At 43.6% G+C, this 27874-nt stretch overlaps 1 protein-coding gene across 1 annotated transcript; it reads left to right on the top strand.

The window, feature by feature from the left end:
- Positions 1 to 3857: 3857 nt before the first annotated feature.
- On the top strand, positions 3858 to 26492 carry EWSR1 (EWS RNA binding protein 1). The gene is made up of 15 exons (XM_023762969.1): positions 3858 to 3923; positions 5146 to 5269; positions 9930 to 10116; positions 13002 to 13169; positions 14869 to 15080; positions 15988 to 16168; positions 18924 to 18961; positions 19474 to 19506; positions 20089 to 20207; positions 23356 to 23485; positions 24054 to 24176; positions 24787 to 24949; positions 25345 to 25442; positions 25712 to 25964; positions 26099 to 26492. Exons 1-15 carry the CDS (start codon positions 3858 to 3860, stop codon positions 26136 to 26138), a joined length of 1935 nt encoding a protein of 644 aa, XP_023618737.1. The 3' UTR covers positions 26139 to 26492.
- The last annotated feature ends 1382 nt before the right edge of the window (positions 26493 to 27874 follow it).

Genomic DNA, 27874 nt, shown 5'->3' with positions numbered 1-27874 from the left:
CTCCCAAAAAAAAACACAAATTCCGCTGTTCCCACGGGCTCCTTCCTGCCCCGGAAAGCAATTGAGGAGCTTCCCGGGGCCATTTTCCAGCCCACGCCGAGGGGGAGCCGTGGTCTGACGAGACCCGCCCGGCTCGCGGGCTCCGCGGGGGGAAAGGTCCGCCTCCTCGACCCGCGGAGACAAAAGGCCCGGCCGGCGCGCGAGGGAGGCGCGGGGAGCCGCCGCCGCCCGCGTTTGTTGGCCCGAGGGAAGCCGGCGGGCTGGTTGGTGGTGTCGGAACGGGGGAGGGAGGGCGGCTCGGGGGCAGGGGCTCGCCTGTGGGTCCGGAGCGGCCCCCGGGGCCAGGCGTGTTTGAGGGGCGCGGCCGGCTCCTGCCCGTAACCCGCGGGGGTGTCCTCAGGCGGCCTCGCTCCCGGCTTGCAAGGCCGCGCGCGGGAGAAGGAAGTGGAGAGAGAGACAGGCAGGCAGGCAGACGGAAGACGCTCCGAGCTGTGATCTGACAGACGGAAGACGCTCCGAGCTGTGATCTGAGAGAGGCCAGAACCCCACGACTTGAGGACGGGGCTCAGGGCCGGAGCAGGTAGATGGAGGCGGTGGGTGCCGGGGCGCGCAGTGCCCCCGGGGGAGATGGGGTGGCTGGGTCGGCCCGTCGTGGCGTCTCCTCCGTTTCCGTCTGCTGCTCCCCACCGTGTCCTAGTTGCATTCCCGTTGCGGGGGGTGGGCTCAGGCGTGGGGCCGGTGGGGAGGCCGCGGGGTAACTGGGGTGACCTTCGGCTCCCCGCCCTTCTAAGTGGGGAGTTAGCGCGCCCTGCGCGGAGCTTCGGGGCCCTGCCGACCTCGGGGCAGAGCGTTTTGGCGCCGCCACGCCGCCCCGTCCCGGTGCTCACGTGGGGCTGCAGACGGCAGTGATCGCAGTCAGGCATCTCCAAGCCGCTGCCGTGGGGGATGTAATGTTAGGTGTTTTTTTGTTGTTGTTTTTTTGTCCTCATTTGTATGATATACTAGAAGAGGACTTAAAAGAACAGGATGTGCCCATTTTAACAGAGAAGTACAGTGCAAACTCCCAATTAGCTACCAGTCAGACCAAGAAATTAGAACGTGGCCCACAATCGACAGGCCCGCTTGGATCACAGCCCCCTCCTCAGCCATCCCTTTTTAGTGAAATCTTCAGCTGCCTGTTGGGGGTTAAAAACAAAACATAACTGGTGGCCAGATACTCTGACCAGTGTTTGTGGGCTGCAGGTAGAGACGTTTTCGTAAAACAAAGTTTGCTGCCTCCCTTAGGTACCGACGCGGGGCTAGCATTTGGTTTCGCGCTGAGCTGGGAACATGGGTTGTTCCGTATCAGCTTTGCCAGGTTTATGTTTTACATAACCGCTCTTGTAGGAAAGTCCTCTTGCAAACATGGGACTTAGATGTCAAAGATTTGGTGTCATTTCTCAAGCAGAAACCTCAACAGAGTGTAGGTTGAAATATTCGATTTTTGTATGCTCTTCGGTGTGTTTACTTTGTGAAAACCACCGGGAAGTGATTTGCATTTGCTTTTTATTTGCCGCGTTGAGAGCACAGCTTGTGGTGAATATTGAAAATGCCTTAAGGCAGTGGTTCTCAACCTGCCTCCAGGTTGGTTTCTCTTGAACAAAACGGTTCATAGCCTTTGGGCAGTTGATTTGATAATGCTGATGATTGGGGTTCTGAGTTGAGGCTGTAGGGAGGAAGGAAAGGAGGCGAAGTGTAGCAGTAAAAAGAGGAGCTGACTGAAAAGAGATGGACTCACCAAAATGCCCTCGGGCCAGGTGGACTTTGAATGGAGTAGGGGTAGAAACCCCTCCAGGAAGAGCTGCAATGGCAACAACTGTTTGCTTTCATATGAGGGACTGTCTTCTGAATGGAATAGAAAGGACCTTTTGTTTAGCTCTAGTGGCAGTACTGTCTTGTAACATAGAATAAGATAGGCATTTCTTGTGGAGAGCAAAGAATTGGGCAGAATTTTAAAAAATAACTAGTACTTTAGCCCTAGCTGGCTTGGCTCAGTGGATAGAGCCTTCGGACTGAAGGGTCCCAGGTTCCATTCCAGTTAAGGACACATGCCCAGATTGGGGGCTCAATGCCCAGGTTGGGGCATGCAAGAGGCAGCCGATCAATGATTCTCATCACTGATGTTCCCCCCTCTCTTTCCCTCTCCCTTCCTCTCTGAAATCAATAAAAGAATATTTAAATTTTTAAAAAGATAATAATTACTTTAGCCCTGGGTGATGTTGTATGATTGTTAGAGCGTCGGCCTGCGCACTTAAGGGTCTCGAGTTCAATTCTGGTCAAGGGCACACACCTGGGTTGCAGTTTCATTCCCTGGCCCCAATTGTGCAGGAGGCAACAATCTCACGTGTAGCGCGCGCTCTCTCTCTCCTCAGGTGAAGATTTAAAATAACTACTTTAAAAAACATACATATGTTTAATTCCGTAGTACTGTGAAAACTTCTTAATCATTTCATTTTGTTTTCACTGTTTGTAGATCTTACTGGACCAGAATTTTTAGTCCCTTTTTGTATATTGCATATGCAGAGGAAGATTACAGGAAGTTTTACTTAGAAAAAAAAGAGGGGGGCAGAAAAATTGTGGCTTTTTTTTTTAATTGAAATAATTTTGAGTTTTAAAAAGATGACTTTACCTAAAACCAAATTCTTCCCCAAAAGATTAAATGCTTTCTCTGCAAATTACCAGGATACTACCTTAACTTTTTGGTGAGGTTTATAATGTTCTAGCTTTTGAGTTATTGTACAGTTTGTAGCTCTGACACAGTCAACAGCAAACCCTTTAAAACACTGAATTGAGATGACTGTTCTGTTTTCCACCAGTCCTGCTAGAGAATGCAGTTAAAGTTAGTCTAATTTGCTAAGTGAGGGAGCAATAGAAAGACTTTTTGAGGAGATGTATCTACTAATGTAATCAACCTGGTATTGAGCATTGTAATGGCGCTTGCCTCCTTTTTGTATGAAGATAAAACTTCTGGTCCTGTTGGTTTGTCTTGTTCTCTGCTAGTCTTAGGATGATGATCATGTATTTGAAACGACAGCCTGTGGTCAAGGGGGGGTTGTGGTCATGGGAACTGCCAAGTATCTCTGCCAAATCAGCTGATCTTGACCTCATTCGCTGGCACTGTGTTCAAACTTTGAGTTAAACTGGCTTAGACTTATTTTGGGGATTGGTATTAAGAAATAAGAGATACTCACCCCACCGGTATGGCTCAGTGGTTGAGCCTCAACCTATGAACCAACAGGTTTGAGTTCCCATCAGGGCACATGTCCTGGTTGCAGGCTCGATCCTCAGTAGGGGCTGTGCAGGAGGCAGCAATCAATGTTTCTATCTCTATCCCTCTCCCTTTCTCTCTCAAAAAAAAAATCAATAACATTTAAAAAGAAATAAGAGGTAATCATTCAGACCTCTGCTGGCCCATAGCTTCTCTCAAAACCAGTGGTCGGCAAACTGCGGCTCGCGAGACCACGTGCGGGCGCACACGTACAGTGTGATTGATCGTGGCCCATGCTCAGAAGTCGGTATTTTGTGGAAGAGCCACACTCAAGGGGCCAAAGAGCCGCATGTGGCTCGCGAGCCACAGTTTGCCGACCACTGTCAGTTAAAAGAGTTCATCTTCCTGCCACCTGAATTCCTGCCCCCTTTTTCCCCTTCTTGCCTTTGCTGACTTCACACTATTTTCTCGTTTCCTCCAGATTACAGTACCTACAGCCAAGCTGCAGCCCAGCAGGGGTAAGTCAGTCTTTTACAACAGTATTTTGTGTGTAATTGATTAATGGAACAGAGCCTGCTATAGTTGTGGGGGGTTTAGTAATGGAATCTGAATGTTCTATATTCAGTTTTTGCATTTAATTTCTCTTACCACTCAAGGATATGCACAGACCACGCAGGTAATCTTTAAGATAAATATATATGTAGCTGCATCCCCAAATAAAATGTTTCTATCCCCAAATAAAATGTTTCTATCAACCATTCAAACAAAAGTTAGGTAATAGAAAAGTGTAATGTGCTTGTAATAAAAATAACCAGGCATTTTAAACTTTCACAGTGGGAATGCCATTATATATGGATCCATCCCCAATCTGGGAGTTGCCAGCTCTCCATACCTTTCTAGTATCATTTCTCAAGTTAGGTGCCCTGCTCCATGCTTGGTCCTTCTATGTATTCACCTTCTACAGAGGAAGGTGATATGACATCTGGCAAATGAAAAAATGCAGGGCATAGATATTAAGGCATTTACCAGTGGTCAGACAGTAAGTGGAGGGTCAGCTTGTATCGCTACCTGTAAGAGGTTAAGAGTTCTTCAGTAAATGAGTCTGTGTTTAAAACCCTAGGCCAGCAGATTCTAGAAATTAGCTTCCAAGTGTTCTCAAGAGCACCTCAAATTCTGAAATGGTCTGGCTTAAAAATGGGTACTAATAACATGGGTACTAAGAACATTCTAGAACAGGCAGAATGATGTGATGTGATGTCTCTGGCAGATACTACGTAACTGGTCATTCAGATCTAGAATATGATCATGCTAATATCTGAAAGAACACCTCATTTCTTGCCAATTTTCTGTATTACTGATGTCCAAGTTCAAAAGACAGTGCTGTTGATGTGCTAACCTTAAGGAGACATGCAGTGTTCTAGTTCATTTTCTTGGAGGTGAAATCTTTGTCCTACTGAAAATCTGGTTTTCAAAATTATCTGTAGATTTGATTTTCATTTTCCTTTCTCTTTGTTCGTTTTGTCTTCCTAATATTTGTTTCCAGTTGCTAAAACTGGTACACTTAGTGCTGGTAATTATAGTACACCTGTTCCCTTATTGCTCATCCCTTGAGAGTGTCTTATTAATCTCCTGTACAGTTAACTGTGATTTTGCCTAATTATCTCAGGAACTTTTTCGTAGTTAAATTTACAAAAATATGAGTGCATCAGATCAGGGAAAATTCACAGTAATGTGATCACTTGTCTTTTTTTTTTTATCTTATTTGAAAACAATATTTTCAACTTCTAAATTTAAAAACTTAGAAGTAAATCGGGTGTGGGGTGTTTTTTTGTTGTTTTTTTCCCTAAAAATACAAGGTTTATATATCTGAAGTTTTTCCATCCATTTCCTTTGAGCAGGCATATGGGCAGCAAAGTTATGGAACCTATGGACAGCCCACTGATGTCAGCTATACCCAGGCTCAGACCACTGCTACCTATGGGCAGACAGCCTATGCGACTTCTTATGGACAGCCTCCCACAGGTAAAGCCTGCCTTGGACATACTTCTGGGTCACAGCAACTAGGTGTTTGCTAAGAAGCTTGTTACTTGTGCTCTTTGGTGTATATTCTGGTCCATATCTTGGCATCTGGCATTCTTAGGAGGAGTTACTTTTTTTCTCCTTTTCCCTTATATTCCTTGAGGGATCGCTAATAGAATGTGGGTGGAATAAATTCCAAGGGAAAAAAGAACTTTTCCTTTAGCTATTTTATACAGTATATTGAATAATCTCACAGCAAAATGGCAAATATATAAAAGATTGTGCTAATGCTAATTTTGGGTAAGAATGAGCCTTCTTAAACTGAGCTGCTAAAAATATCAAACTGGTTTTCACATCTGTTTACTTCATCTGATAGTGTACCCTCTACTTTTTGTTTTGTGCTTTCCACAGTAGAAGGGACCAGTACAGGTTTGACTATCCTGCTCATTCTTGCATGGGAAATGCTTTCCATCTTGTTTAACCCTGTAATGTTAACCCTATAGGTGTTTTCATTAGTTTAACCCTCAAACTTTCTAACATCATACACAGCAAGGTGCTAATGGAAAACTGCTTCAGGTGCCATTTGCAGATCCATGCCTTTTTCTTTATATGATTTTGGGGAAAGTTCTGCTTTTTTATTTTACATTTTTCTGTGTCAAGCCTTAATAATAGTTCGCCTTCCCAAAGGTACTTCAGATGACTATTCCCCAGCTGACTTCCCCCCATGTTCCCTGAAGGACAGGTGCATGATTAGATTTCTTTAGAGGTGAAGGCTGCCACCCTGCATGTCAGTTATGTTTGTCTGTTTGTTGGTTTCCAGTCCAGACACATTTTATTTCCTATTTGATGATGAATTATTTTAATTCATAGTATGTCTTAAAAATATATATATATGTATATGTATATATATATACACACACATATATATATGTACGTATGTGTATGTATATATATATGTATGTGTGTGTGTGTGTGTGTGTATATATATATATTTTTTTATATATAGATATATATACAGATATATATATATATATATATAGCATTCCACAAGCTAAAAAGTATTCTAAGAATTAGAATAGAATAAACTATCCTAATACTGGGGTTGAGAGTGGAGTATATGAAAATTATACAGTACTTTTATGTTCAGTATTGTGTAATTGTTTTAGGATCCCCTACCTTCTCCCCACCTACTCCCATCTTTATTATTGCTACTATTATTATTAAAGAATACTTAATTAAAAAATCTTACAGATGTAAAAACTTTTTTCCCAATCATCTGCAGTTCTCTAAGTTATATATAGTTTATCAGAGTCTTTAGTGGGGAGAAACCTGTTTGTAATTTATCTTATTGAGTGACAGTGTCCTGGATTTGATGGGAAGTACTCCCTAATCTAATACATATCTTGAGTAGGTTGGGGAATGTTTAAACTTTCTGTTGGATTTTTAGCAGAGAATTTTGAAATTGTGACATGAACTTCATGTATTCTAACTAACATTTTTTATTGAGTTATAATTGACATACAACAGTTTGGAGTGTACAGCATAATGATTTTATACTTTTATATACTGTGTTGTGAAATGATCACAGTAAGTCTAGTTCATCCATCAGCGCTTGGTTATTTTTTTCTTGTGATGAGAACTTTTAAGGTATATGCTCTTAGCAACTTTTTAATACATATGCATTGTTCTGCTCCATTTTACATAAGGGACTTAAGCATCCTCAAATCACAGGACTCTGAAACCAATGCCCCACAGATACTGAGGGACAACTATATACAGTACAGCTGTATTTCATCGTGACTTGTTTATTTTATAACTGGGAGTTTTTGACCACCTTCAGCCAAACAAAGTATAAATTCAAAAGAAATAACACTGCTTTGATCTAGCTTTTGGAATCCCTGGATCATTTTATAGGAACATGATAAAATCATTTCTAGGAAATGTAGTGGTCTTTCACAGAAACCAGTAGCTTTGATGAACAAGAGATTGCACTTAAAAATATAAGGAGCCCCATCGGTGTGGCTCAGTTGTTGAGTATAGACCTTTGAACCAGGAGGTCAGGGTTCAATTCCTGTCAGGGAACATGCCCAGGTTGCAGGCTCGATCCCCAGTGTGGGATGTGTAGGAGGCAGCCTATCAGTGATTCTCATCATTGGTGTTTCTCTCTCTCTCTCTCTCTCTCTCTCTCTCCCTCTCCCTCTCTCCCCCCTCTCCCTCCCTCCCTCCCTCTCTCCCCCTCTTCTTTTCTCTCTAAAATCAATAAAAATATTTTTTAACAAATAGATATAAGGAATGTTTATATAGACTTTATAGTTTATGGAGGACTGTCATATCTCCCCTAATCCTCCCATGAACCTCTGGCATAAAGGAACAAAATTTAAACCTGATGAGCAAACTGAAACTGAACCAAACTAAGTAGGTCCTTGATAGGTAGTAAGTGGGTTCAAGCACACTTAACCACTTTCCTCCTTAACCTCATACTGCCTTACGTGTAAAAGTCATTGGATAATTATTGTAAGGAACATATACAAGGACATTTTTCTCTTCTAGAATTTTTAAAATTATTTCATGAAAAGGGATCCTATTTATAAATCTCAATTCATTGATTGGAATAGAAATTTTAAACTTAATTTTTACTGGTAAAGCTAAACAAAAATTAGATTTGTGTGATCTTTTTTGTTTTGTTTATTTAATATATTTTTATTGATTTCAGAGAGGAAGGGAGAGAAAGAAACATCAATGATGAGAGAGAATCATTGATTGGCTGCCTCCTGCACACCCCCTACTGGGGATCAAGCCCAGAACCCGGGCACGTGCCCTTGAAACCTGGGACCCTTCAGTCTGCAGGCTACCACTCTGTCCACTGAGCCAAACCAGCTAGGGCTGTGTGATCTTTTTTAATACCTTTTTCCTTAAAGTTGTCAGTGCATGTGTTGTCTTTTTTGCTGTTGGTCTTTTTTTTATTATCATTTTGCTTTATTAATTTTTGCTCATTTTGCTTGGCTGCTTGTGTTGGTACTACAGATTAATTAAAAGATTATTAATTAACTCAGTGCCTTACTATAATCTTAGTACTACAAAGCTCTGTTGCTGCATAGTTTTATGACATGAGTTATTTCCCTGATCAGTTTTGTTTTTGTTTTTAATCTTGTAAATCTTGTAGATGGCCTGTTGTGTAGGGGGAAAATCTGTGTAGGATTAATAGTGTAGGTGGAATTAGATTCAGTTAAATTTAATTAAATGAGTACTCTATGTGATTGACATTAGGACTCTGCACAAAACTGTTAATAAACGTTTAGATGAACAACATTCCAACTCAAAAAACTTATACTGTTCGAGGCTTCCTGTTTTGTTTGAGAACAAAATTACTATCTTTGTGTATAATTAATTTCAGAATTTACCAAAAAAAAAATGTTTGGGATGTAGAATATAGTTATTGTACCCTGTGAAGTTTAAGGTCCTAAATCTTAACTAAAATCACCAGTCTTGATTCATGACTTGTTAACACTGAAACTCTTTTTACTTTAATGAGATTTGGATTTTTCTTTGATGGGTATAAATGCTGATGACTAGAAGTAACTTTTAAAAATATATTTTATTGATTTCAGAGAGGATGGGAGAGGGAGAGAGAGAAACATCAATGATGAGAAAGAACCATTGATTGGCTGCCTCCTACACGCCCCCAACGGGGGATCAAGCCTGCAACCTGGGCATGTGCCCTTGACCGGAATCGAACCCAGGACCCTTCCTTCTGCAGGCCGATGCTCTATCCACTGAGCCAAACCAGCTAGAGCTGGATGTAACTTTTTATTTTATGGCTCACTTGTGCTCACTGACCAGGAGGAGGAATAGGAGGGAGGTGAGCCCAGCACCAGGAAAGGTTATAACACCTCTCCCAGGAAAGGGAGCTGCAGATTTGGGGGCTGGGAGGGGCGGTGTCAGACTTCCAGCCCAAGTTCCAGGTGAAAGGGCACGTGGATCCTGCCTGGTCCAGCAAAGACAGGAGCTAGACAGAGAACTGTGAGAGCAGGTCTTTGTGACACTTGGTTGGGAAATGGTAAGGGGGCTCTAGGGTCTACCTCCAATATAGATGAGGAAAAGGACCTTTTTGCTAGTGGTAGGTAAACAAGAGGAACAGACCCGTATGCTATTTCGATCTTAACGTGGTGATAAGCATTTTTTTAGTTACTTGTTACCTGAAACAAAATTAGCAGTTCTTAGAAGTGTTCACTCGTTAACATCTTCCACTAAAAATTAAGCACATTCTCTAGAATTTCCAGTGTCCTTAAATTAAACATGAACTGCTCATGATGGAGTGCTTGGGACTGAAAACAAGTAATTTCAAATTGTGGGTTTTAATGTTAAAACTAGTACCTGGATCCTTATTCGTAGCTATTTTAAGATGCTATGTCATTGCCTTTTATTTCCCTTTCTGGGATATTTTATTCCTGCTTGAGAGGTTTGGGGGGGTATTTAAATTCAGAGAATTTAGGTTTTAAATATTGGTTTGTCGCTGCTACTCTTACTGAAGGGGAAATATTTAATGGAGTTAAATAACGGGATGGCTGAAAGTAGGTGGTTTACAAATGGTTCTGATAATGAGTGGTTAGGTAGATAGATCTCTGAGGAGCCAGAAATCTGACGCTACTCCCGTTTGTTCCAGGTTATACTACTCCAGCTGCCCCCCAGGCCTACAGTCAGCCTGTCCAGGGGTATGGCACTGGTGCTTACGATACCACCACTGCTACGGTCACTACCACCCAGGCCTCCTATGCAGCTCAGTCTGCGTATGGCACACAGCCTGCTTACCCGGCCTATGGGCAACAGCCGGCAACCACTGCACCTGCAAGGTAAGAACACATTTTCCTAACTCGACAGTGCACTGGCCTCAGGTATTCAGGGGAGAGCAACTACACACACTTGTGATTTAGTTTCTTTTTTTTTTTTTTTAAATATATTTTATTGATTTTTTACAGAGAGGAAGGGAGAGAGATAGAGAGCTAGAAACATCGATGAGAGAGAAACATCGATCAGTCGCCTCCTGCACATCTCCTACTGGGGATGTGCCTGCAACCCAGGTACATGCCCTTGACCGGAATCGAACCTGGGACCTTTCAGTCCGCAGGCCGACGCTCTATCCACTGAGCCAAACCGGTTTCGGCTAGTTTCTTTTTAATAGTTGCTCTCACATACACTTAGGTGGGGGTTTTTGGTTTTTGTCAATTGTCACCCGAGGATATTCTTTTCCCCATTGATTTTTAGAGAGTGGAAAAGGGATGCGGGGCGGGGGGGGAGGGGGGGGGGCGACAACACATTGATTGTGTGCCTCCTGCATGCACCCCAACCGGGCTGGGAATTGAGCCTGCAATCAAAGCACATGCCCTAGACCAGAATCAAACCCGTGACCTTTCAGTCCAAGGACTGGAGCTCTAACCACTGAGAAAAACTGGTTAGGGCTATTTGTTCTTATTTGCTGATGTTTAGAGAGGGAGAGAGAAAAACATCGATTCGTTCTTCCACTAGTTTATGCATTTCATTAGTTGCTTTTTGTATGTGCCCTGACGGGGGATCAAACCTGCAATGTTGGCATATCGGGACGATGCTCTAACCATCTGAGCTACTACCTGGTCAGGGCACTCAGATGTTGGCTATATTCTTAGTCATTAAAGTAATGCACTAGAACACACTACACATTATTCTCTGTTTAGAGAAATGGTACCATCCAGGGGCCAAAATAAGGATAGTCAGTGTAGCTTCAGAAGGGAGACCTTTTGGGGTAGGAGGAAGCTATTGTATTAACTTTTCTAAAACCAGGAGAAAATTGTGTGGTTTACCTCAAAACAGAACAACTAATGATACTTTTACCTTTGGTTTTATTGGCCCCGTAAATGAGTAACAGCTTTCTCTTTGGGTAAAACATGTAGATAGGTTGGGGGGAGGGGGCTCATCATATGGTTTAAGAAACAATCATGTGACTCAATTGTCAGTAAAGGATATGTCCATATCTGGAAGTCAACTTAAGGAGTTGACATGATCTTCTCTGTATTATGTAGTGGCTTGGTAATCCAAATATAACAGGCGAGTATAAATTCTTAACTGGGTACCCTGCTGTGGGGTGAATATTGGGGCAAAGTTCATACTTCATGACTGGTTAGCAGGTAAACATTATTAGTTATTACTTAACAGAAGATATTATTTGCTTTAGGCAGTGCACTTAGGTGGTTTCTGCATACAATCTTGACAGAACATTGGATTCTGATTTGAAAGAAGTTTTTTTAGGAAATAAACAAGAGATCAACTTGTAGCCTAGTCGTTTTGTCTGCTGTAGAGTAAGAAATTAGCTCTGGCAAACACTCATGAAATTCCTTCTAAAATGCACAGTGAGTAATCAGAGCTACTTGGTAGTTTAAATCTGCTAGACAGCCTGTGCAGTAAAGAGCAAGTAAACTAGCTGGTTCGTATAGGGCCTTGTTTCAGTTGACCTAGGCATATCGGTGTCATCAAATGTTTAAGTCCCACTTGATGCTCCGTTGCAACAGGATATCCAAGCCATAGCTGGAGGGTTTTGTATATTAAATGGTTTTTTCTAAATCATCCTTTTTGGTTCCTTTTTTTCTTAATTTTCAATCCGTACCATTTTGAAACAGCTGTCTGTCTTATGATCAGTGACAGCTATTCCCCTTTCCACTGGAAAAAAAGGGGGTTTGTGACCTATTTCAGCTCTTTGGAGAAAGAAATCAGTACTTCCCCAACCTCTCTGGTCTGCCTACTGATTCTTGGAGTTTTGCTTAAAATAGATGGAGCTTACTTTGCTACAGCCCTATTGCAAAATGTTAAAGCAAAGAGGTAATAGAAACCACTGTGGTTTTTTCCCTTAGGATTGGGGTTGGTTTTCCTCACTTAAGGATATTTCCCAGGTCGTCTGAGCAGGAGGGGCTGGGGGGTATATACCTACCATGGTATTTCCATTATAGAAATTTTGAGGCAAGCTATGGCAGTCTGAGTTAAATGTTTTTTCAAGTCTGTTCTTAATGAGAAACATAAATCCACAAGTAGTACAGATCTATAAATGCCATGGACTTACATAAATGTTACTGTAACCTAAAACTTGAATTGTTAAAGTTTTCTTGTTTGCTTTTAACCATCCTTTTTGAGAAATAACAATTTCTTTCCTAACAAATTACCTCCCCTCTCATATCACTTAAATTGACAACACAAAATATTTTAACTACCTTTTTATAGCATGGAACAAAAGAAGCACTATGGCCCTAACTGGTTTGGCTCAGTTGATAGAGTATCAGCCTGCAGACCAAAGGGCCCAGGGTTCGATTTTGGTCAAGGATCCGTATCTCGGTTGCAAGCTTCTCCCCAGCCCAGGCCCTGGTCAGGGCACATGTAGAAGACAACCAGTTGATGTGTTTCTCGATGTTTCTCTCTGTCTTTCCCTCTCTCTTCCACTCTCTCTAAAATCAAGAGGGCGAGGATATCCTCAGGTGAGGATAAAAAACAGAAGCATGGTGATGTCTCTTCTATGGATGTGATTAATTCATCCCCTCCCTTCGTGTTCTCCAGCAAATACAATTGGACCGACACTGGGTTTGATGCAGTTCACTTTAAAATTGGATTTTCCAAACTCAGTCCTAATATTGCATATTGCTCATGGATTTGTAGAGTTCTTACCCAAGAGTTTTATGGTTGAGGGTGAAAAGTCTCACTTTTTTATTTCTTCTTTTAGACCACAGGATGGTAACAAACCCGCTGAGACCAGTCAACCTCAGTCCAGCACGGGGGGTTACAACCAGCCCAGCCTGGGATATGGACAGAGTAACTACAGTTATCCCCAGGTACCTGGGAGCTACCCCATGCAGCCAGTCACGGCACCACCATCCTATCCTCCTACCAGGTCAGTCTCTTTGCTTCTGCTTCCTTGGGTGATCTGTGTTATCTGATTCCCAGTGATAAGCCTGACCACATGTTGTTAACTTTAAAACCTCAGTCCTGGGTTCCCATAGCAGTGCCTGGCAGCCAGTATCTCTTCTAAGTACAAACAATATTCTTACCACTCCAGGTCCTTTTCAATTTGCTCTCTCAGTTAATTCAGATGGCTGAGAAACAGAAATATTTGAAAGCAAGCAAAATGCAGGGCATTATATTTTTTAAAAAGAAACTTCACCTTAAGCATTTTGTATTTAACGATGCAGAGGTCCATTCGTGCACTGGTCTTTTAATGGTTGAGCTGAGGCCTTTTATTTTTTATTACAGTTTATTTGTTCTGCATTCTTTGTCCTAGGTTAACCACACCAGCATCTACAACATCCAGGTTTAGTTTCTTTAAAGTGTAGGAAGAACTGCAAGTTGTTGCACTCGCATTTAAATTGAAGCAAGTTTTCAGACTTGCCTGAATTATTCGCTAAAGTGTTAACTTAGTTTTGCTGGAAGAAATAACCCCCCTTTTGCACTCATTTCATTGGTTTACACATTAAGAGCAGCAGGCATAAACAGGTTTAGGAGCCAGTACAGCTGACTGGTAAGTGTCTCTGTGCAGCTGGGAGTAGCAGTGGGCAGGCCTTCCAGCAGTTCTCCCAAAGAGCCCACCTGCACTTGCTGAGCTGGGAGCATTAATCTGGGGAGTTGAATAGCTGCACTCGGTGAAGAGAGCTGTGTCCATACAGCTGTGGGGAGAGATGGTGATAGAGGCTTAGTTTAATTGTGCTTTAAAATTTGTTTTTGTTTTTCATTATAATGGTTCATATGGAGTTTAATACTTACAGTTCTTTAAAGCTTTATTTCTTTTTAAGAATGTATCTTTGGTTCGATTCCCTGCCATATCAAAAAGATGAATATCAATGTAACATTCATCTTTCATACAGTGCCTTGATTCTGAAGTTTCTTTATCCATCTTTTCTTTATTAACACATTTCGTACCGCCCAGGAGTTTTCTCGTGTTTCGCGCGCCATCTGTTAAGGACTGCTCACGAGTGTTCTCGTTTTTCACGCCCATGGAAAAAGGAGCGAATCTAGATACTTATGTAAATTTTGTTTGGTCCCTCTTCATAGAGGAAAATGTTTTATGCAGTACCATACGTTAAAAAAGTACTAGGAACTTTGTTTTTGTAAATAAAAATGTTATAATTATTGAAGAACAACACCTAAAGTGCATTATGATGATTTAAATAACGTGCAGTTTGTCCCTGGCGTATGTCTTAGAGATTTCTATGCGGTACGCAATGTGTTAATGCCCAGATTTCATAGATGAAAGTTTGAAACTATATATAGCAATTTGAAATATGTTTTTTTAATACATTTTTATTGATAGTATTACAGAGATCCCACCCCCACCCGGTCTTCACCACCCTATTGCCCTTTGGTTTATTTCTTCTTGTTCCCCCAACCCCACATCGAGTGAAATGTGTTTTTATTGATTTTAGGGGGGAAGGGAGAGGGATAGAGCGATAGAAACAAATTCAAACGGTTGATATGTAGAAATAACTGCATTTTTAAGGGTTTCTATATCACATGCTATGAATGTCTCTTGTATTTAGGGGGCTTGAAGGAATAAGCCTGTCCTTTCTAAAATGGTGTTTTTTCTTTCTTTCTTTCAGCTATTCCTCTACACAGCCGACTAGTTATGATCAGAGCAGTTACTCTCAGCAGAACACCTATGGGCAGCCGAGCAGCTATGGACAGCAGAGTAGCTATGGTCAACAAAGCAGCTATGGGCAGCAGCCGCCCACTAGTTACCCCCCCCAAACTGGATCCTACAGCCAGGCTCCAAGTCAATATAGCCAACAGAGCAGCAGCTACGGGCAGCAGAGTGAGTTGCTAAGAGAGAAAACCAAATAAGAGTGATTATGTTTGGAGTTTCTGAACGTGGGGAAATGGTCTTTATCATTGTTTGCTTTTTGACTCCAGGATGCATCTTTAGGGCATAGCATCCTGGTTCATAGCTTGGATGTCCCAATAAAGACTTCAGTGCTTTTCTTCACTTTAATTGTTACTAGTAGACCTTACATAAAAAGAAGAGATTCGTAACTGGCCAGAGTACATGATTGGCACTGGCACCCTGGTCTCTGGGGAAGTTTATGCAGTGAGTGAAGTCAGCATTCCTATGGCCTGCCCATCCCAACTCAGTGCCAATGAGCAGGTAGTTACTGAAGACTGCAGTGTGGACAGTCAAGTAAACGCTATCTGTATTTTTTGTTTATGTCCATAGGAGAAAAAAAAGTTCCTCACAGGATAGTTTTATATACGTAGAGAAGTCATCAAAAACTCAAACCACCTTCACAATTTAATCTACCCAGATTGTTGTGTATGTGGGGTTTTTTGTTTTTTTAATTAGGTTCCATTCATGGGCATGTGTTATGACTATGAAATGAGTAGTGCTGCTTGATGGAGCCCAACCCTTAGCCATGTGCTAAAACCCTAAGAAACTGGCTCTATTTTTGGAGACATCTTATAATCCAGAACCCTGCAGACTTTTGGCTAGAGGGCTTTTTGTTTGGGAATGGTTTATTCTAGGCTAACTATAGAAGGTTTACTTCAGCTTTGACGAACCAGCACTTTTTGTTGAACTTAAAAGAACCTATGATTAGAAGTGTGTTATCGAGGATGGTGCCTTGGTTAGCGCTTGGCACTTGAGAATTCTGTGATTCCAGGAGAGAGGACAACAGGCAGTGGTATAAATGCTGGTCCATGGCTTACAGATGTGACTCTTTCCTCAGGTTCATTCCGACAGGACCACCCCAGTAGCATGGGTGTTTATGGGCAGGAGTCTGGAGGATTTTCCGGACCAGGAGAGAACCGGAGCATGAGTGGCCCTGATAACCGGGGCAGGGGAAGAGGGGGATTTGATCGTGGAGGCATGAGCAGAGGTGGGCGGGGAGGAGGACGCGGTGGAATGGGGTAAGAGCAAACCTTTTCTCCTTTTACCTAATTTTGTTTCATCCATAGGATTTTCAATGGAAAGAAGGGACTGAAAGACATAAGAAATTTATTTCTACATTTCCATGGACAATCTGTTGAGCCCAAGCCATCTTCTAAAACATGGAAATGTCATCTTTATGGCATATATTAAGTGGCAGTCTGCTTTTTCCCTGCCAGTCTACTGGGTTGGGTTGGGGAGAACAAAGAATGGTTTTGAAATTAGAGCTTTCAGTTCCCTTCATGGTTTCCAGAGGTCAAAAGCCTCTGTGGGTAATAGACTTGGGATGGAACACACACACCCTTCTAACAATCTAGGTTTTTAACTAATTGTCTCTGAATGGTTGTCTTGAAATACCTGGTGTATATACTGCTAAAAAGGAATGCAGCTGTTTTCCACAATGTTTGTCCCCAACTTCTGTTTGTACTCCGAACTGTTGAACATAATGCTGAAGATCTTGGTCCCCATAACCCCTTGAACTACAGCCTGAGGTGCACCTGGTACACAGAAAAATCCAATAGCTTTTTGCAGAGTAATGTATATAGTTAATTCTAGTGTTACTCCTTATTGGAGATTTTAAGAAGTCTAAATCGGTTTGACCATTTTGATTGATGGCACAATCTGGTTTAGAAAACTTTGTTTAGATCAATAACGTAACCCTGCTACCTGTGCCTACCCTCCCCCTCCCTTCTCCCATCTCCTCTTTCCTTTCCGGTATCTGTACTTTGATGAAGGTGAGGTATAATGTTGGTGGTTAACATAATCCAGAAGGCTTAGTTCTGTGTGTGTTCTGTCCCGATATAAACTAGTATAAAAGTTATGCAGAATGCTCTATTAAGTATAAATTGGATTTGACGCCACTGTTCAAGGGAAAATTGAATAGGATTTCTTTTATAGAAGTGGGCTTCAAAATTAAATAGATTTAAAATTTTTATCTTTAATTTTTGTATTAGCAAATCTGTTAACTATTGAAAGGTACTGATATTCTGCATAACTTAAAAGTCTTTGGTGAAATCTTTATTGGAAAAAACAATCATTTTACAACATGCAAAATTTTATGAATAATTTGGTATAAAGTAAAATCAATCCTCTGATTTGGAGAATGTCATTCCATTATAAAGGTTTCACTTCTTTATGGATGTTTTAAAATAGACATAGACACTTGAAATTACTATCATCACGTCTCCAATCACCTAAAAGTCTTAGTATGTTTCAATTGCAAAACCAATTTCAAATTTACTCATTTTAATACTTCAGAAGTAATAAATTCTAATTTTGCTAGACATTGCTGGGAGAGGGGCCCGCTCTTCCTGGATGAGAAGTCTCTCCTGGAGCCGTAGGAAAAAGTCATGGCTTTCCCCATAGGTTTTTCAACAGACTGGGCAGCAGTCCGTTGGACCCTTTGGGGACAGGACAGGGGCACCCCCCCTCTTTTTTATTGTGGTGTGGTGATGGTTTTCAGTGTCTTCTGCAGGTAAGGCACTCAATGTTGTTAACGTGCCCTTTTTCATTGCCTCAGTATTTTGATATTTTCATTGGCTGTTAAACGTGGAAACTTTTTAACATGCTTTGTCGCATTTATATGCTACAGGTTACAAAGTGAGAGCCTTGTATACACTTCAATACTTAAAAAGTCCCCGTACTCAGTACTCAGCCGGCAGCATAATGAAAAGTGGGACTAGACACGGTGTCCATATGGAGAGGAAAAATATACATAGAATATTTTTAACAAAATGTTTTCATTGTATAAATGGAATCCTTCTGTAACTTTGGTAACTGCATACTTGTTGTTTGGTAATGAACCAGAGGAGGTATAATAATACTCTAGAATTGTGTAACATTAAAGTGTAAACTTTTGTGTTTAAAGAGAGAGAACATTTTATGGTGTGTACTTTAAAAAAAAAAGGAGACAAAGCTGCATGCAACAGCTTGAAATTGTATATTCAGGTATTAAAGGTGCAATACTGGTTAGAGAAAACCCTGGGCCTCCCTCTGAGGAGCTGCCTTTATTTAATTTAAAGAAGGAGAAAAGGCCCAATTCATAGTTTCTTCCCCTTTAAAGTACGTAAGGCAGTCACTTTATCCTGCCATTGCTGTTATTCTCAACGGATATGTCTGTAAAGTTGCACCCCCAGTCCATTTAGCCTTGGAATTGGTTGTAAATTTTCTTTTCACAGTGATTGTAAGTTCATTAGTGCCCTGACATGTATGGCTTTATGCTGAAGATGGCTGGATGCGTCCTCTGGTGTGTGATGTAGTCATTTAGTGTAGTTGTCTCCTTCTTTATTCTACTGTGACTTGTTAGGGAGCCCAGGGTCTCACTTGGTTCTGCCCTGGGAGAGGTTGAGGGTGCACCTTTATGAACATGGAAAGGTTCATTACCAGTTGTCCCAGCTTGCTCCTCCTCTCTACACCAAGCTCTCTCTGTTTTTCAGCTGGTGGGGTGGGTGTTTGGGATCCATTTCCCCCCCTCATTTGCCAAGTATTGCACTATTAATACCAGCCCCCGAAATGAAAGGAACCAGCCACACTGGTGTGTACAATCAGACAAGCAAGGTTGTATATAAAGGAGATTTGAGCAAGCTGCCCTGAAGAAAGGCATAGTGACAAGATGAGAGAGATGCATTGTTTGGAGATGTTTAGCCAGTGCCCTTCTTCCCCACGAGCCCCCCCAAGGCTCAGAGCGGTACTGGCTTTTAAAGGGAAAGGCCTTCATTTCTTCGTTTATCCCCCCAGCAGCGCTGGAGAGCGAGGTGGCTTCAATAAGCCTGGTGGTAAGTTTTTGAGTATTACCATGGATAGTGTTTAAAAAAAAGTCAGTTTTTAGAAAACTATAATTTTTTATTAGTTTCATAAGCGGTTTAAAAATGATCTATACAAAAGAGACTAATGGGTACTGCCGGCATTGTCTTAGGGGTAATAAGGTTAACCTATGGTTACAAAACAAAGGGTAACTTGAAGTATTGATCAACTGCTTCTGTAATATGGGGGAGAATACATTTTTTAAATTTGGTTTATTTGGAGGAAAAATTTTGACTTAAATTTAACACTAATTTGGCACATAAGCATTGAGAGTGTATTTGGTTAATGGTTTAAAAGAAAAAACCCTAGAAACCTTTCACAAATGTTAAAGGGGCACTGCTCCATTTTAGCGGTGCGGGTCATTTTGAATTTAATGAAGCCCCATCAAATGGTGGTATAGTAGATAGTTATGTGTGTTTGTAAGGTTTTGTAGCTTGCAAGGCATGCACTAATAATATTTTATATGATCTTTCCTGGTTGGCAGGACCCATGGATGAAGGACCGGATCTTGATCTAGGTAATTTTGAATTTTTATCTTTTACACTTTCACGCTGTGCTTTATACACGAATAGCACACAAGTGAGTATGTGGTAGAGTTTAGCAGCCTCATCATGAATGTGATATTCTTGGTGTCAAGGGCAGTTTGGGGCTTCCTTTATGAAAAGCATCTACTCGCCCTAGCCCATTTGGCTTATTTGGTAGAGCATCGGGCCGCAGACTGCAGGGTCCTGGGTTCGATTCCAGTTAAGGGCACCTACTTTGGTTGCCAGCTTGATCCCCGGCCCTGGTCGGGATGTGTGCATGATGCAACCATTCAGTGTCTGTCTCACACATCGACGTTTCTCTCTGACTCTCCCCCTCTCTCTAAAATCAATGGAAAAATATCCTCGGGTGAGGATTAACCCCCCCCAAAAAAGTATCTACTCATAATAAATAGCCTTAAACAAAATAAACCAGAAGTTTCATGGCTTTCTTATTAGTCTGGTTAGTAGTTCTCCTAGTTTTGTGATGAATACTAGCAGACAATAGGGACCAGTTGGTTAATAAGCCCCTATACATACATGACAGTAACTCCCTTCTGTCTTCTTTATTCTGGAAGGCCCACCTGTTGATCCAGATGAAGACTCTGACAATAGTGCCATTTATGTGCAAGGTTTAAATGACAATGTGACTCTAGATGACCTGGCAGACTTCTTCAAGCAGTGTGGAGTTGTTAAGGTAAGTTAGAGCAGGTGTTCCAACCACAGCGCATTTTAAAGAGACTCAATTGCTGTTAAGAGTAGTTTCTGAAGTTGACTGATTTTTCTTTCTGGATGTATTGTGGTTTGTTCTTTAACATACTAAAAAATCAATTTTTTAATCATTTTTTCAAAAAAATAGTTTTAACTTTGAGAGGGAGAGAAACACTGGTTTGAGAACGCAGCATCGATCGGCTGCCTCCTGCACGCCCCATACTGGTGATCGAACCGGCAACCCTTTGGTGTACGGGACGACATCCAACCAACAGAGCCACACCGGCCAGGACAAAAACCTTATTTTAAAAAGTGCTAAACATGGTTTTAAGCATACTTGATAACGGCCATAAGACAGTACCATTGTGGGAATATATGAGGGTCAACCAGAAAAAAGCCATTGGAGTTTACATATAGCAGGGAACATAGTCAAAAAGGAATATAGTATGTTAAATGATAGAGGAAAATTATTTCCTCTAAATTATAGAGGAAAACAATACAGCAAGGAGGGCAGGCATAAAAGAAAAGAAATAGAGGCATCCATACAGCTCGGAGTGGAGAAGGTATTTCAGAATAATGGGAATAACAAGTCGGGTCTGGGGCAGGAGCTTCCCTGGCAAACTCGAGGGAGCTGGTGTGACTAGAAAGTTTTGATCTGAGTTACTGGAATGGTGGTGGGTTGTTAGATGGGGAAGACTAAGCAATGGATTTTGAGACAGGAAGGTAGGGTCCCTAGAACAAAAGCTCAAGGTTTGGGAATCTTGTATTTCATTTATTAAGTACATTCTCTTAAAAACAGTTGGGTTGATTCTGGGCTTTTACTATATATAAGCCATGCTGCAGTGAGCATTCTTGTACACAGCCCTTAGTGCACGGTACGCTAGTTTCTCTAGTGTGTGTACAATCATTCTTGTTATTCACGGTGGTTCTAAAAGTCACTACAAACACTTGAGTTAATGAAGGCATATCTCAGGTAGGTTATAACCCTAAAAACAATTCATCTGGTAGTTCTTTATTTTACAAAGAGAAAAGGAAGTTCCATCGTGGTGACTGCCTTAATTGGTATTCAGATTTTCCTAGCTCACCTCAGCATTGGATCTCCCTGCGCTGCCTGCCCCTCCCCTACAGTGTCCATCCTTGGGTCATCTATAGAGAGAATGGGAATGAGAGGGCAGAGTGTTGTCTTGTGTGACCTCAGCTGAGAGAGCATGTGCATCAGGCAACTTAAAAATTTTGCCACTCCGCCCTGACCGGTTTGGCTCAGTGGATAGAGTGTCGGCCTGCAGACCAAATGGTCCCAGGTTCGATTCCAGTCAAGGGCATGTACCTTGGTTGCGGGTACATCCCCAGTGAGGGGTGTGCAGGAGGCAGCTGATCAATGTTTCTCTCTCATCGATGTTTCTAGCTCTCTATCCCTCTCCCTCTCTGTAAAAAATCAAATATATTTTTTTTTAAAAATTTGCCACTCTGCATGTGTACACATAACCAAAAAGTGCCACTAGTATTGATTTTGGAGTTTATAAATTTTTATTTTTGAGAGTAGGCAAATTTGTATATATTTAATCCATGAAGGATGAGGATCAGCTGTACCCAGGCATAAAATTGCTTAAGGTATGTACATGTTTAACTTCACAAGTTAATGGTATGGCCGACCACTTAGACTCCCAACAGTATTACTGATTCACATTCTCACCACTACTGGGAATCATGTCTTTCAAGTTGCTAATTTTTCGATTTGCTTTTTCCCTGTACGCCATCTTTTGGGAAATGTGTTTGTCTTATTTTTCATTGGGTTGTCGATTTATATTATAGTTCTTTATATTGTCTGAATGCTGAATAGAAAGTTCCACCCCTACCTGGATCTATTTCTTGTCTTGTGTACTTTTTGTTAATTTGTGTGATCCTGTGTTAATAGCAGATAATTACTATGTCGTTGTGCTAAATCTTAGCTAGTAAGACAAATTATTCTGCTTTGCTCTTTTTCTTCAGGAATGTTTTGCTATACTCCTTGCCTCTTTTGTATACATTTTGGAATCCATTTATAAAGCTCCTTAAAACACCAAATTGGGTGTTTACTGAATCTATAAGACAGCTTGAGAAATGATATTTTTATAATACTGAATCATCTTTTTTTGTCATGAACATTGTATGTCTCCATTTATGTCTTATAATGGAGATTATAAAAGTATATTTTTAAAGCATAGGTATCAGTTACAACATGTATATAAGCATTGTACCTTTTATATATTTTTTTAATTGATTTTAGAGAGGAGAGAGAGAGAGAGAGAAACATCAGTGATGAGTGAGAATCATTGATCGGCTGCCTCCTGCATGCCCCACACTGGGCACTGGGGATCAAGCCCGCAACCCTGGACATGTGCCCTGACCAGAAATCGAACCATGACCTCCTGTTTCATACATCAACACTCAACCACTGGGCCACGCCAGCCAGGTGCACCTGTTCTTTTTTTTTTTTTTAAGCCCTATAATCAGACTTTCAAGCATCTCTAGGTATAAAAACAAATGTATAGATTGGACTTGGATCATGCTCACATTTAATACAAAACACACACATGAAGCCATATTCTTGAACGATGTGGCTCCTGAACTTAAGCCAACTGCATCTGTTCTGCATCTGTTCTGGCTCTGGAGGAAAAACCAGCTGTGTTGTACTTAATTAAGAACACACAGCCCTGTCTATTTGAAGGCTGTTTTTTAACGCTGCTTTTTAACTCTGCAAGTCCTTTCTTAGGTGGTCCAGCATGGATTCCATCACTGGGTGCCTATAGTGTGGGCACAGACAGAGTGGAGTGGGTGCAAGGACCAGGAGAAGGCGGCTAGGGAAGGAGTGGGACCCAGACTGTTCACAGACACACTTTGGGATTTTGAGCCTATTTTGGTTCTGAGGATAAAACACATCTGGGGGAGGGGGGAATAATTTTATATATTTGTTGTAGCAATTTAAGAAATAAGTTACCCATAATTCCACCACTCAGATAAATTAACATCTTACTGAACATGAGTTTGTGAAAGATTGTTGCCTTTGACAGGGACTTCTCTGAATTTCATGTGAACTTTTTCCTCAAAAAACAAGTATATTATGATCACAGTCCCCTGTGTTGTTTGCTGCCTAGATGAACAAGAGAACGGGCCAGCCCATGATCCACATCTACTTGGACAAGGAAACAGGGAAGCCCAAAGGCGATGCTACAGTGTCCTATGAAGACCCACCGACGGCCAAGGCGGCCGTGGACTGGTTTGATGGTAGGACCCTTGGCGTCAACCAGGGTGTGCTCGCTGCATCTAACTAACTGCCTGCTGCAGGGCCACCTGTGTCAGCTCGCAGGGAAAGAGGGCTTTGCTAGTAGATTGAATTCTGACTGTTAGGACATCATTCTCTGACGTGGTTCTCTAAACACAGACATCAGGAGGTACAGAAAACCCAGACATGTTAGCACTACTTTTTAATTTATCTATGGCCTTGACATTGATGCTGAGATTTTACTTCAGGCAAAATCAACCCGAACGTGTCAGAGGACAGGTCCTGGCCCTCCTCTCTTGGCACTTCCTGTACTTCCAGTCCCTACTTCCCACCCTGCGCTGGACAAGGGTGCCACCCCCACCCCCAGCTTGCTTTTCCTCGAGGTTTTAAGTATGTCTAAAGGCTTTTTTCTGGTCCTTCCAATAAGGCTCTTAGATTCTGGGCAGGGCCCACTGGTGCAGCAGGGTGAGGGGGGTAGGTGAAAAGGGGTGGTCTCCCTTGCCTAGTCCTTCAAGAAGGAAGGAAGAGTTGAAGGTTGGGAGTAATTGCTGTTGTGTTGTCTCGTTCTAGGGAAAGATTTCCAAGGAAGCAAGCTGAAAGTGTCCCTTGCTCGGAAGAAGCCGCCAATGAACAGCATGCGGGGGGGCATGCCGCCTCGAGAGGGCAGGGGAATGCCGCCGCCGCTCCGAGGAGGTAGGCACCGACACCTGCTCGGACCTAGTCCGGGGCTGCGTTGAAAGTTTTTAAGAGAGTGGACAAGCTAATTAGAAATATAAAAAGGGGACGTAATATTAGACTACGGCATGCTGGCCGTGAACGTTTCTGGGAGTGTCGTGGCCGGTGTGGCTCACCGCAGCATGTCCTGTGTCCTTCCAAGGTCTCGGGTTTGATTCCTGGTCAGGGCACATACCTGTTTCGGGTTTGTTCCCAGTTGGGGCATGTGTGAGAGGCAACTGATCGATGTATCTCACATCAGTGCTTCTCTTTTTAAAAAAAAGTTTATGGGAGTAAAAGGAAGCGGAGAACATAACCTTGGTTAGTCAGAGAGGCTGCAACACTCTGCCTGGGTGTCAACCCTGGAGCTGTTGCATTTATGCCGCTTTGGTCTCGTCATCTGTATGAAAACACCTGCCCTCCTACAGCTGCTCTGGGAGCTGATTGTGGCTTCCCAGCCGCACGGCTCATACCTGTGCTGTTCAGGACCTTGGGCTTGTGGGAAAGGGGCCAGATGGGGCCATGACGACGGTGGCCATTTCCCTGAAGCAAACCTGGTGCTATAAAGGGTGGTGGTTCTTTATTTCAGGTCCAGGAGGCCCAGGAGGCCCCGGGGGACCCATGGGTCGCATGGGAGGCCGAGGAGGAGACAGAGGAGGCTTTCCCCCAAGAGGGCCCCGGGGCTCCCGAGGAAACCCATCCGGAGGAGGAAACGTCCAGCACCGAGCAGGAGACTGGCAGTGCCCCAATCCGTATGTACTTCTCTTGGCACATTGATAGCCTGCTAGTGACGTCACTCCACATCGTGCCCTATTCCCATTCTGAAGAGAAGTAGGATGATGACCGACTGCTATTGGGGGGAGGGGGGCTAATCAGTCACTTACCAACTGCTTCAGAACCTCCTAAAGGTCACAGTTCCGCTGGACTCTCGAGCCACAGGTATGAGGTCGTACAGACGTGTTGCTGGATCAGACGCGTCCTATGGTGCGTTGCTGCCTGAGGCTCCAGTTCTGAAGCCATTTTGTGTGGAGTTTGACCCAGGACCTATTGGTGGTGGTGGAGAGTGTGCCTGCTGACAGGTTGTCTTTGCTTGTTCAACTCCCTTAGCTCAAATAACTGATGCTTCCTGTTGTACAATTTTATGCAGGGGGTGTGGAAACCAGAATTTCGCCTGGAGAACAGAATGCAACCAGTGTAAGGCCCCGAAGCCTGAAGGCTTCCTCCCGCCACCCTTCCCACCCCCGGGTAGGTACAGGTTTGGGGAGCATCCCTCAGCTTCTTGGTACTAACCCTCTTATTACCTTGGTGGGCTTGGTCACCCACAGCTGTCCACTGCTCAGAACCAGGTCAGTGGTTGCAGTAAGTGCATCTGGGCCCTTAAGTGCCGTCATCACTGCTAAATGGTGGCCAACCCAGATGTCCCGACCAAGTGAGGGCTCTGCTCCGGGAGAAGCGCAGAGCTTTTGCGTCCACCCGTCTGTCTTGCCACTGATCTGTCCTTTCTCTTACCTCAGGCGGTGACCGTGGCAGAGGTGGCCCTGGTGGCATGCGGGGAGGAAGAGGTGGCCTCATGGACCGCGGTGGTCCTGGTGGCATGTTCAGAGGTGGCCGTGGTGGAGACAGAGGTGGCTTCCGTGGCGGCCGGGGCATGGACCGCGGTGGCTTCGGTGGAGGAAGACGAGGTGGCCCTGGGGGTCCTCCTGGACCTTTGATGGAGCAGATGGGAGGAAGAAGAGGCGGGCGTGGAGGACCTGGAAAGATGGATAAGTATGTGATGGTGGAACCGGCTCTGTCCGCAGGCAGGAAGCTCCCCCAGGACTCGGGTCTGTGGAAGGGCTTCCTTTCCTTTCCCCATTTTAACCCGCGCCCCCTCCTTCCCCCCTTTTCTTTCCCCCTCGTAGAGGTGAACACCGTCAGGAACGCAGAGACCGGCCCTACTAGATGCAGAGACCCCGCAAGCTGCGTTGACTACCAGATTTATTTTTTAAACCAGAAAATGTTTTAAATTTATAATTCCATATTTATAATGTTGGCCACAACATTATGATTATTCCTTGTCTGTACTTTAGTATTTTTCACCATTTGTGAAGAAACATTAAAACAAGTTCAATGGTAGCGTGCCGAGTTTTTTTTTCCTCCTTTTAAAGATGGTTGTTTAACTAAGACTAACGGGAACCCCTTGTGAGCATGCTCAGTATCATTGTGGGGAACCAAGAGGGCCTCTAACTAACTGTAACAATGTTCATGGTTGTGATTTTTTTTTTAAATAAAATTCCAAATGTTTATAAACAGTCATCCTTCTCAGCCTCTGTTCCGCAGTTGCTGCCTGTCTGCTTGGGGTCGGCCCCTGTCCCCCGGGAGTGGGGTGCCTCCAGACAACGGGCATCTAAGGGTCGTGTGAGGGGAAATCTAAAATGGTCCTGACGTGAAAACAAGCCGAGGCAGCAGCGTTGGTCATGGTGCTGCCAGGCAGGAAGGGGGTTGGCCTGTCGCGTTGACCCTGGGCCACCTCTGGAGGGGATGTCACAGCCCAGGTCTGTAGTGCAGTGAGGGCCGCGGGGGGAGGACCTGTCACTGGCTTGAAGCCCCTTCGTGTCACGGGGACCTCAGTGCCACTCGCAGGCAGCGGCGTCGCTGAGGGGGAGCGAGTTGGCTCTGCGCCTGCAGGAAGCGCTGCCTGGGAGAAGCCCAAGAAAGGGGTCGTTCTTCCTACTCAGTGACATGTGCTTCCTTAATGCTACAGGGTGAAGAGTTTTAAAATATGGTCAACAGCCTGATACCAAAACAGGCCACCTTTAAGATTTAGTCCCTGGTCGCCTTGTGCAGGGTCAAATGTCAAGGTTTTTTCCAATGGGCACGCTTCCGGAATTGGGCCTTTTCGATCAGTCTTACCACCTGTGCTTGTGTGATTTCAGTCAGAGATTGAGACCTACCTGGGAAAAGAGGTTTTCCACGTCTGTAGCAAGTTCACCGCCAGCAGCTGTTAGGGAACCAGCAGCCTCCACACGTCCCCGGTCAGGAAAGACACACTGTCCAAAGGTCCAAGGAGAGTGTCCGTGAGCCTGGGGGAGGAACAAGAAACATTAGGAGAAAATTACTTCCCTTCCGTGCCTGCCCCTGTGGGAGCAGGGCTTCAGAATCATCCGGAGCTGCGCACCGCTCTGCTGGCCACAGCGCTCTCCCTGCTCCCTGTGCTCGGGGACGGACTGCGCCTCACCCAGCCCCCCTGGACATCCATCTCCAGTTCGTAGTTACCAGGTCAGCACCCACCTCTGGAAAACCCTCCTTTAACCGGTCATTATCCCCCTCCAGCTGCCACCGTTTCTCCCTTCCTTCTAGAACCCACTTGTAATCAGTCTTGCCTCTGCTGACACAGCAGCTCTCCAGTCACCACCAGCCTCCCCATTGCCGAGTCAATGACCCCTCTCAGTTCTCCCATCACTGCCCCCCACCCCACCTCTAACATGGGAGGGGCCCACGGCCAGGGGTAGGTCACCGCCTGGCTGGCTCCCTCCGTCTGTACGGGTGGGGCACCCTCTTCCCCAGCGCCAGCTCCTCGGTGTCCGCTGGGCTCAAGCAGGGCTGGACCCTGCCCGCTGCTCCCTCCACCGCATCTCGAAAACAAGCACTTGCCCCCGTGCCTGAACCTCGGAGTCCTTGGCTCCTTGTTCTCTGGA

Source organism: Myotis lucifugus, unplaced genomic scaffold (assembly GCF_000147115.1).
Source record: "Myotis lucifugus unplaced genomic scaffold, Myoluc2.0 scaffold_269, whole genome shotgun sequence".
Classification (NCBI taxonomy): Eukaryota; Metazoa; Chordata; class Mammalia; order Chiroptera; family Vespertilionidae; genus Myotis; species Myotis lucifugus.
This window is presented reverse-complemented; position numbering and strand designations above follow the sequence as displayed.

Coding starts and splice junctions, on each gene's coding strand:
- EWSR1 (XM_023762969.1), top strand. CDS start 3,858: ATGTTCTATATTCAGTTTTTGCATTTAATTTCTCTTACCACTCAAGGA. Junction 16,169..18,923: donor GGAGGACGCGGTGGAATGGG/GTAAGAGCAAAC, acceptor TTATCCCCCCAG/CAGCGCTGGAGAGCGAGGTG. Junction 24,177..24,786: donor GCCGCCGCCGCTCCGAGGAG/GTAGGCACCGAC, acceptor TCTTTATTTCAG/GTCCAGGAGGCCCAGGAGGC.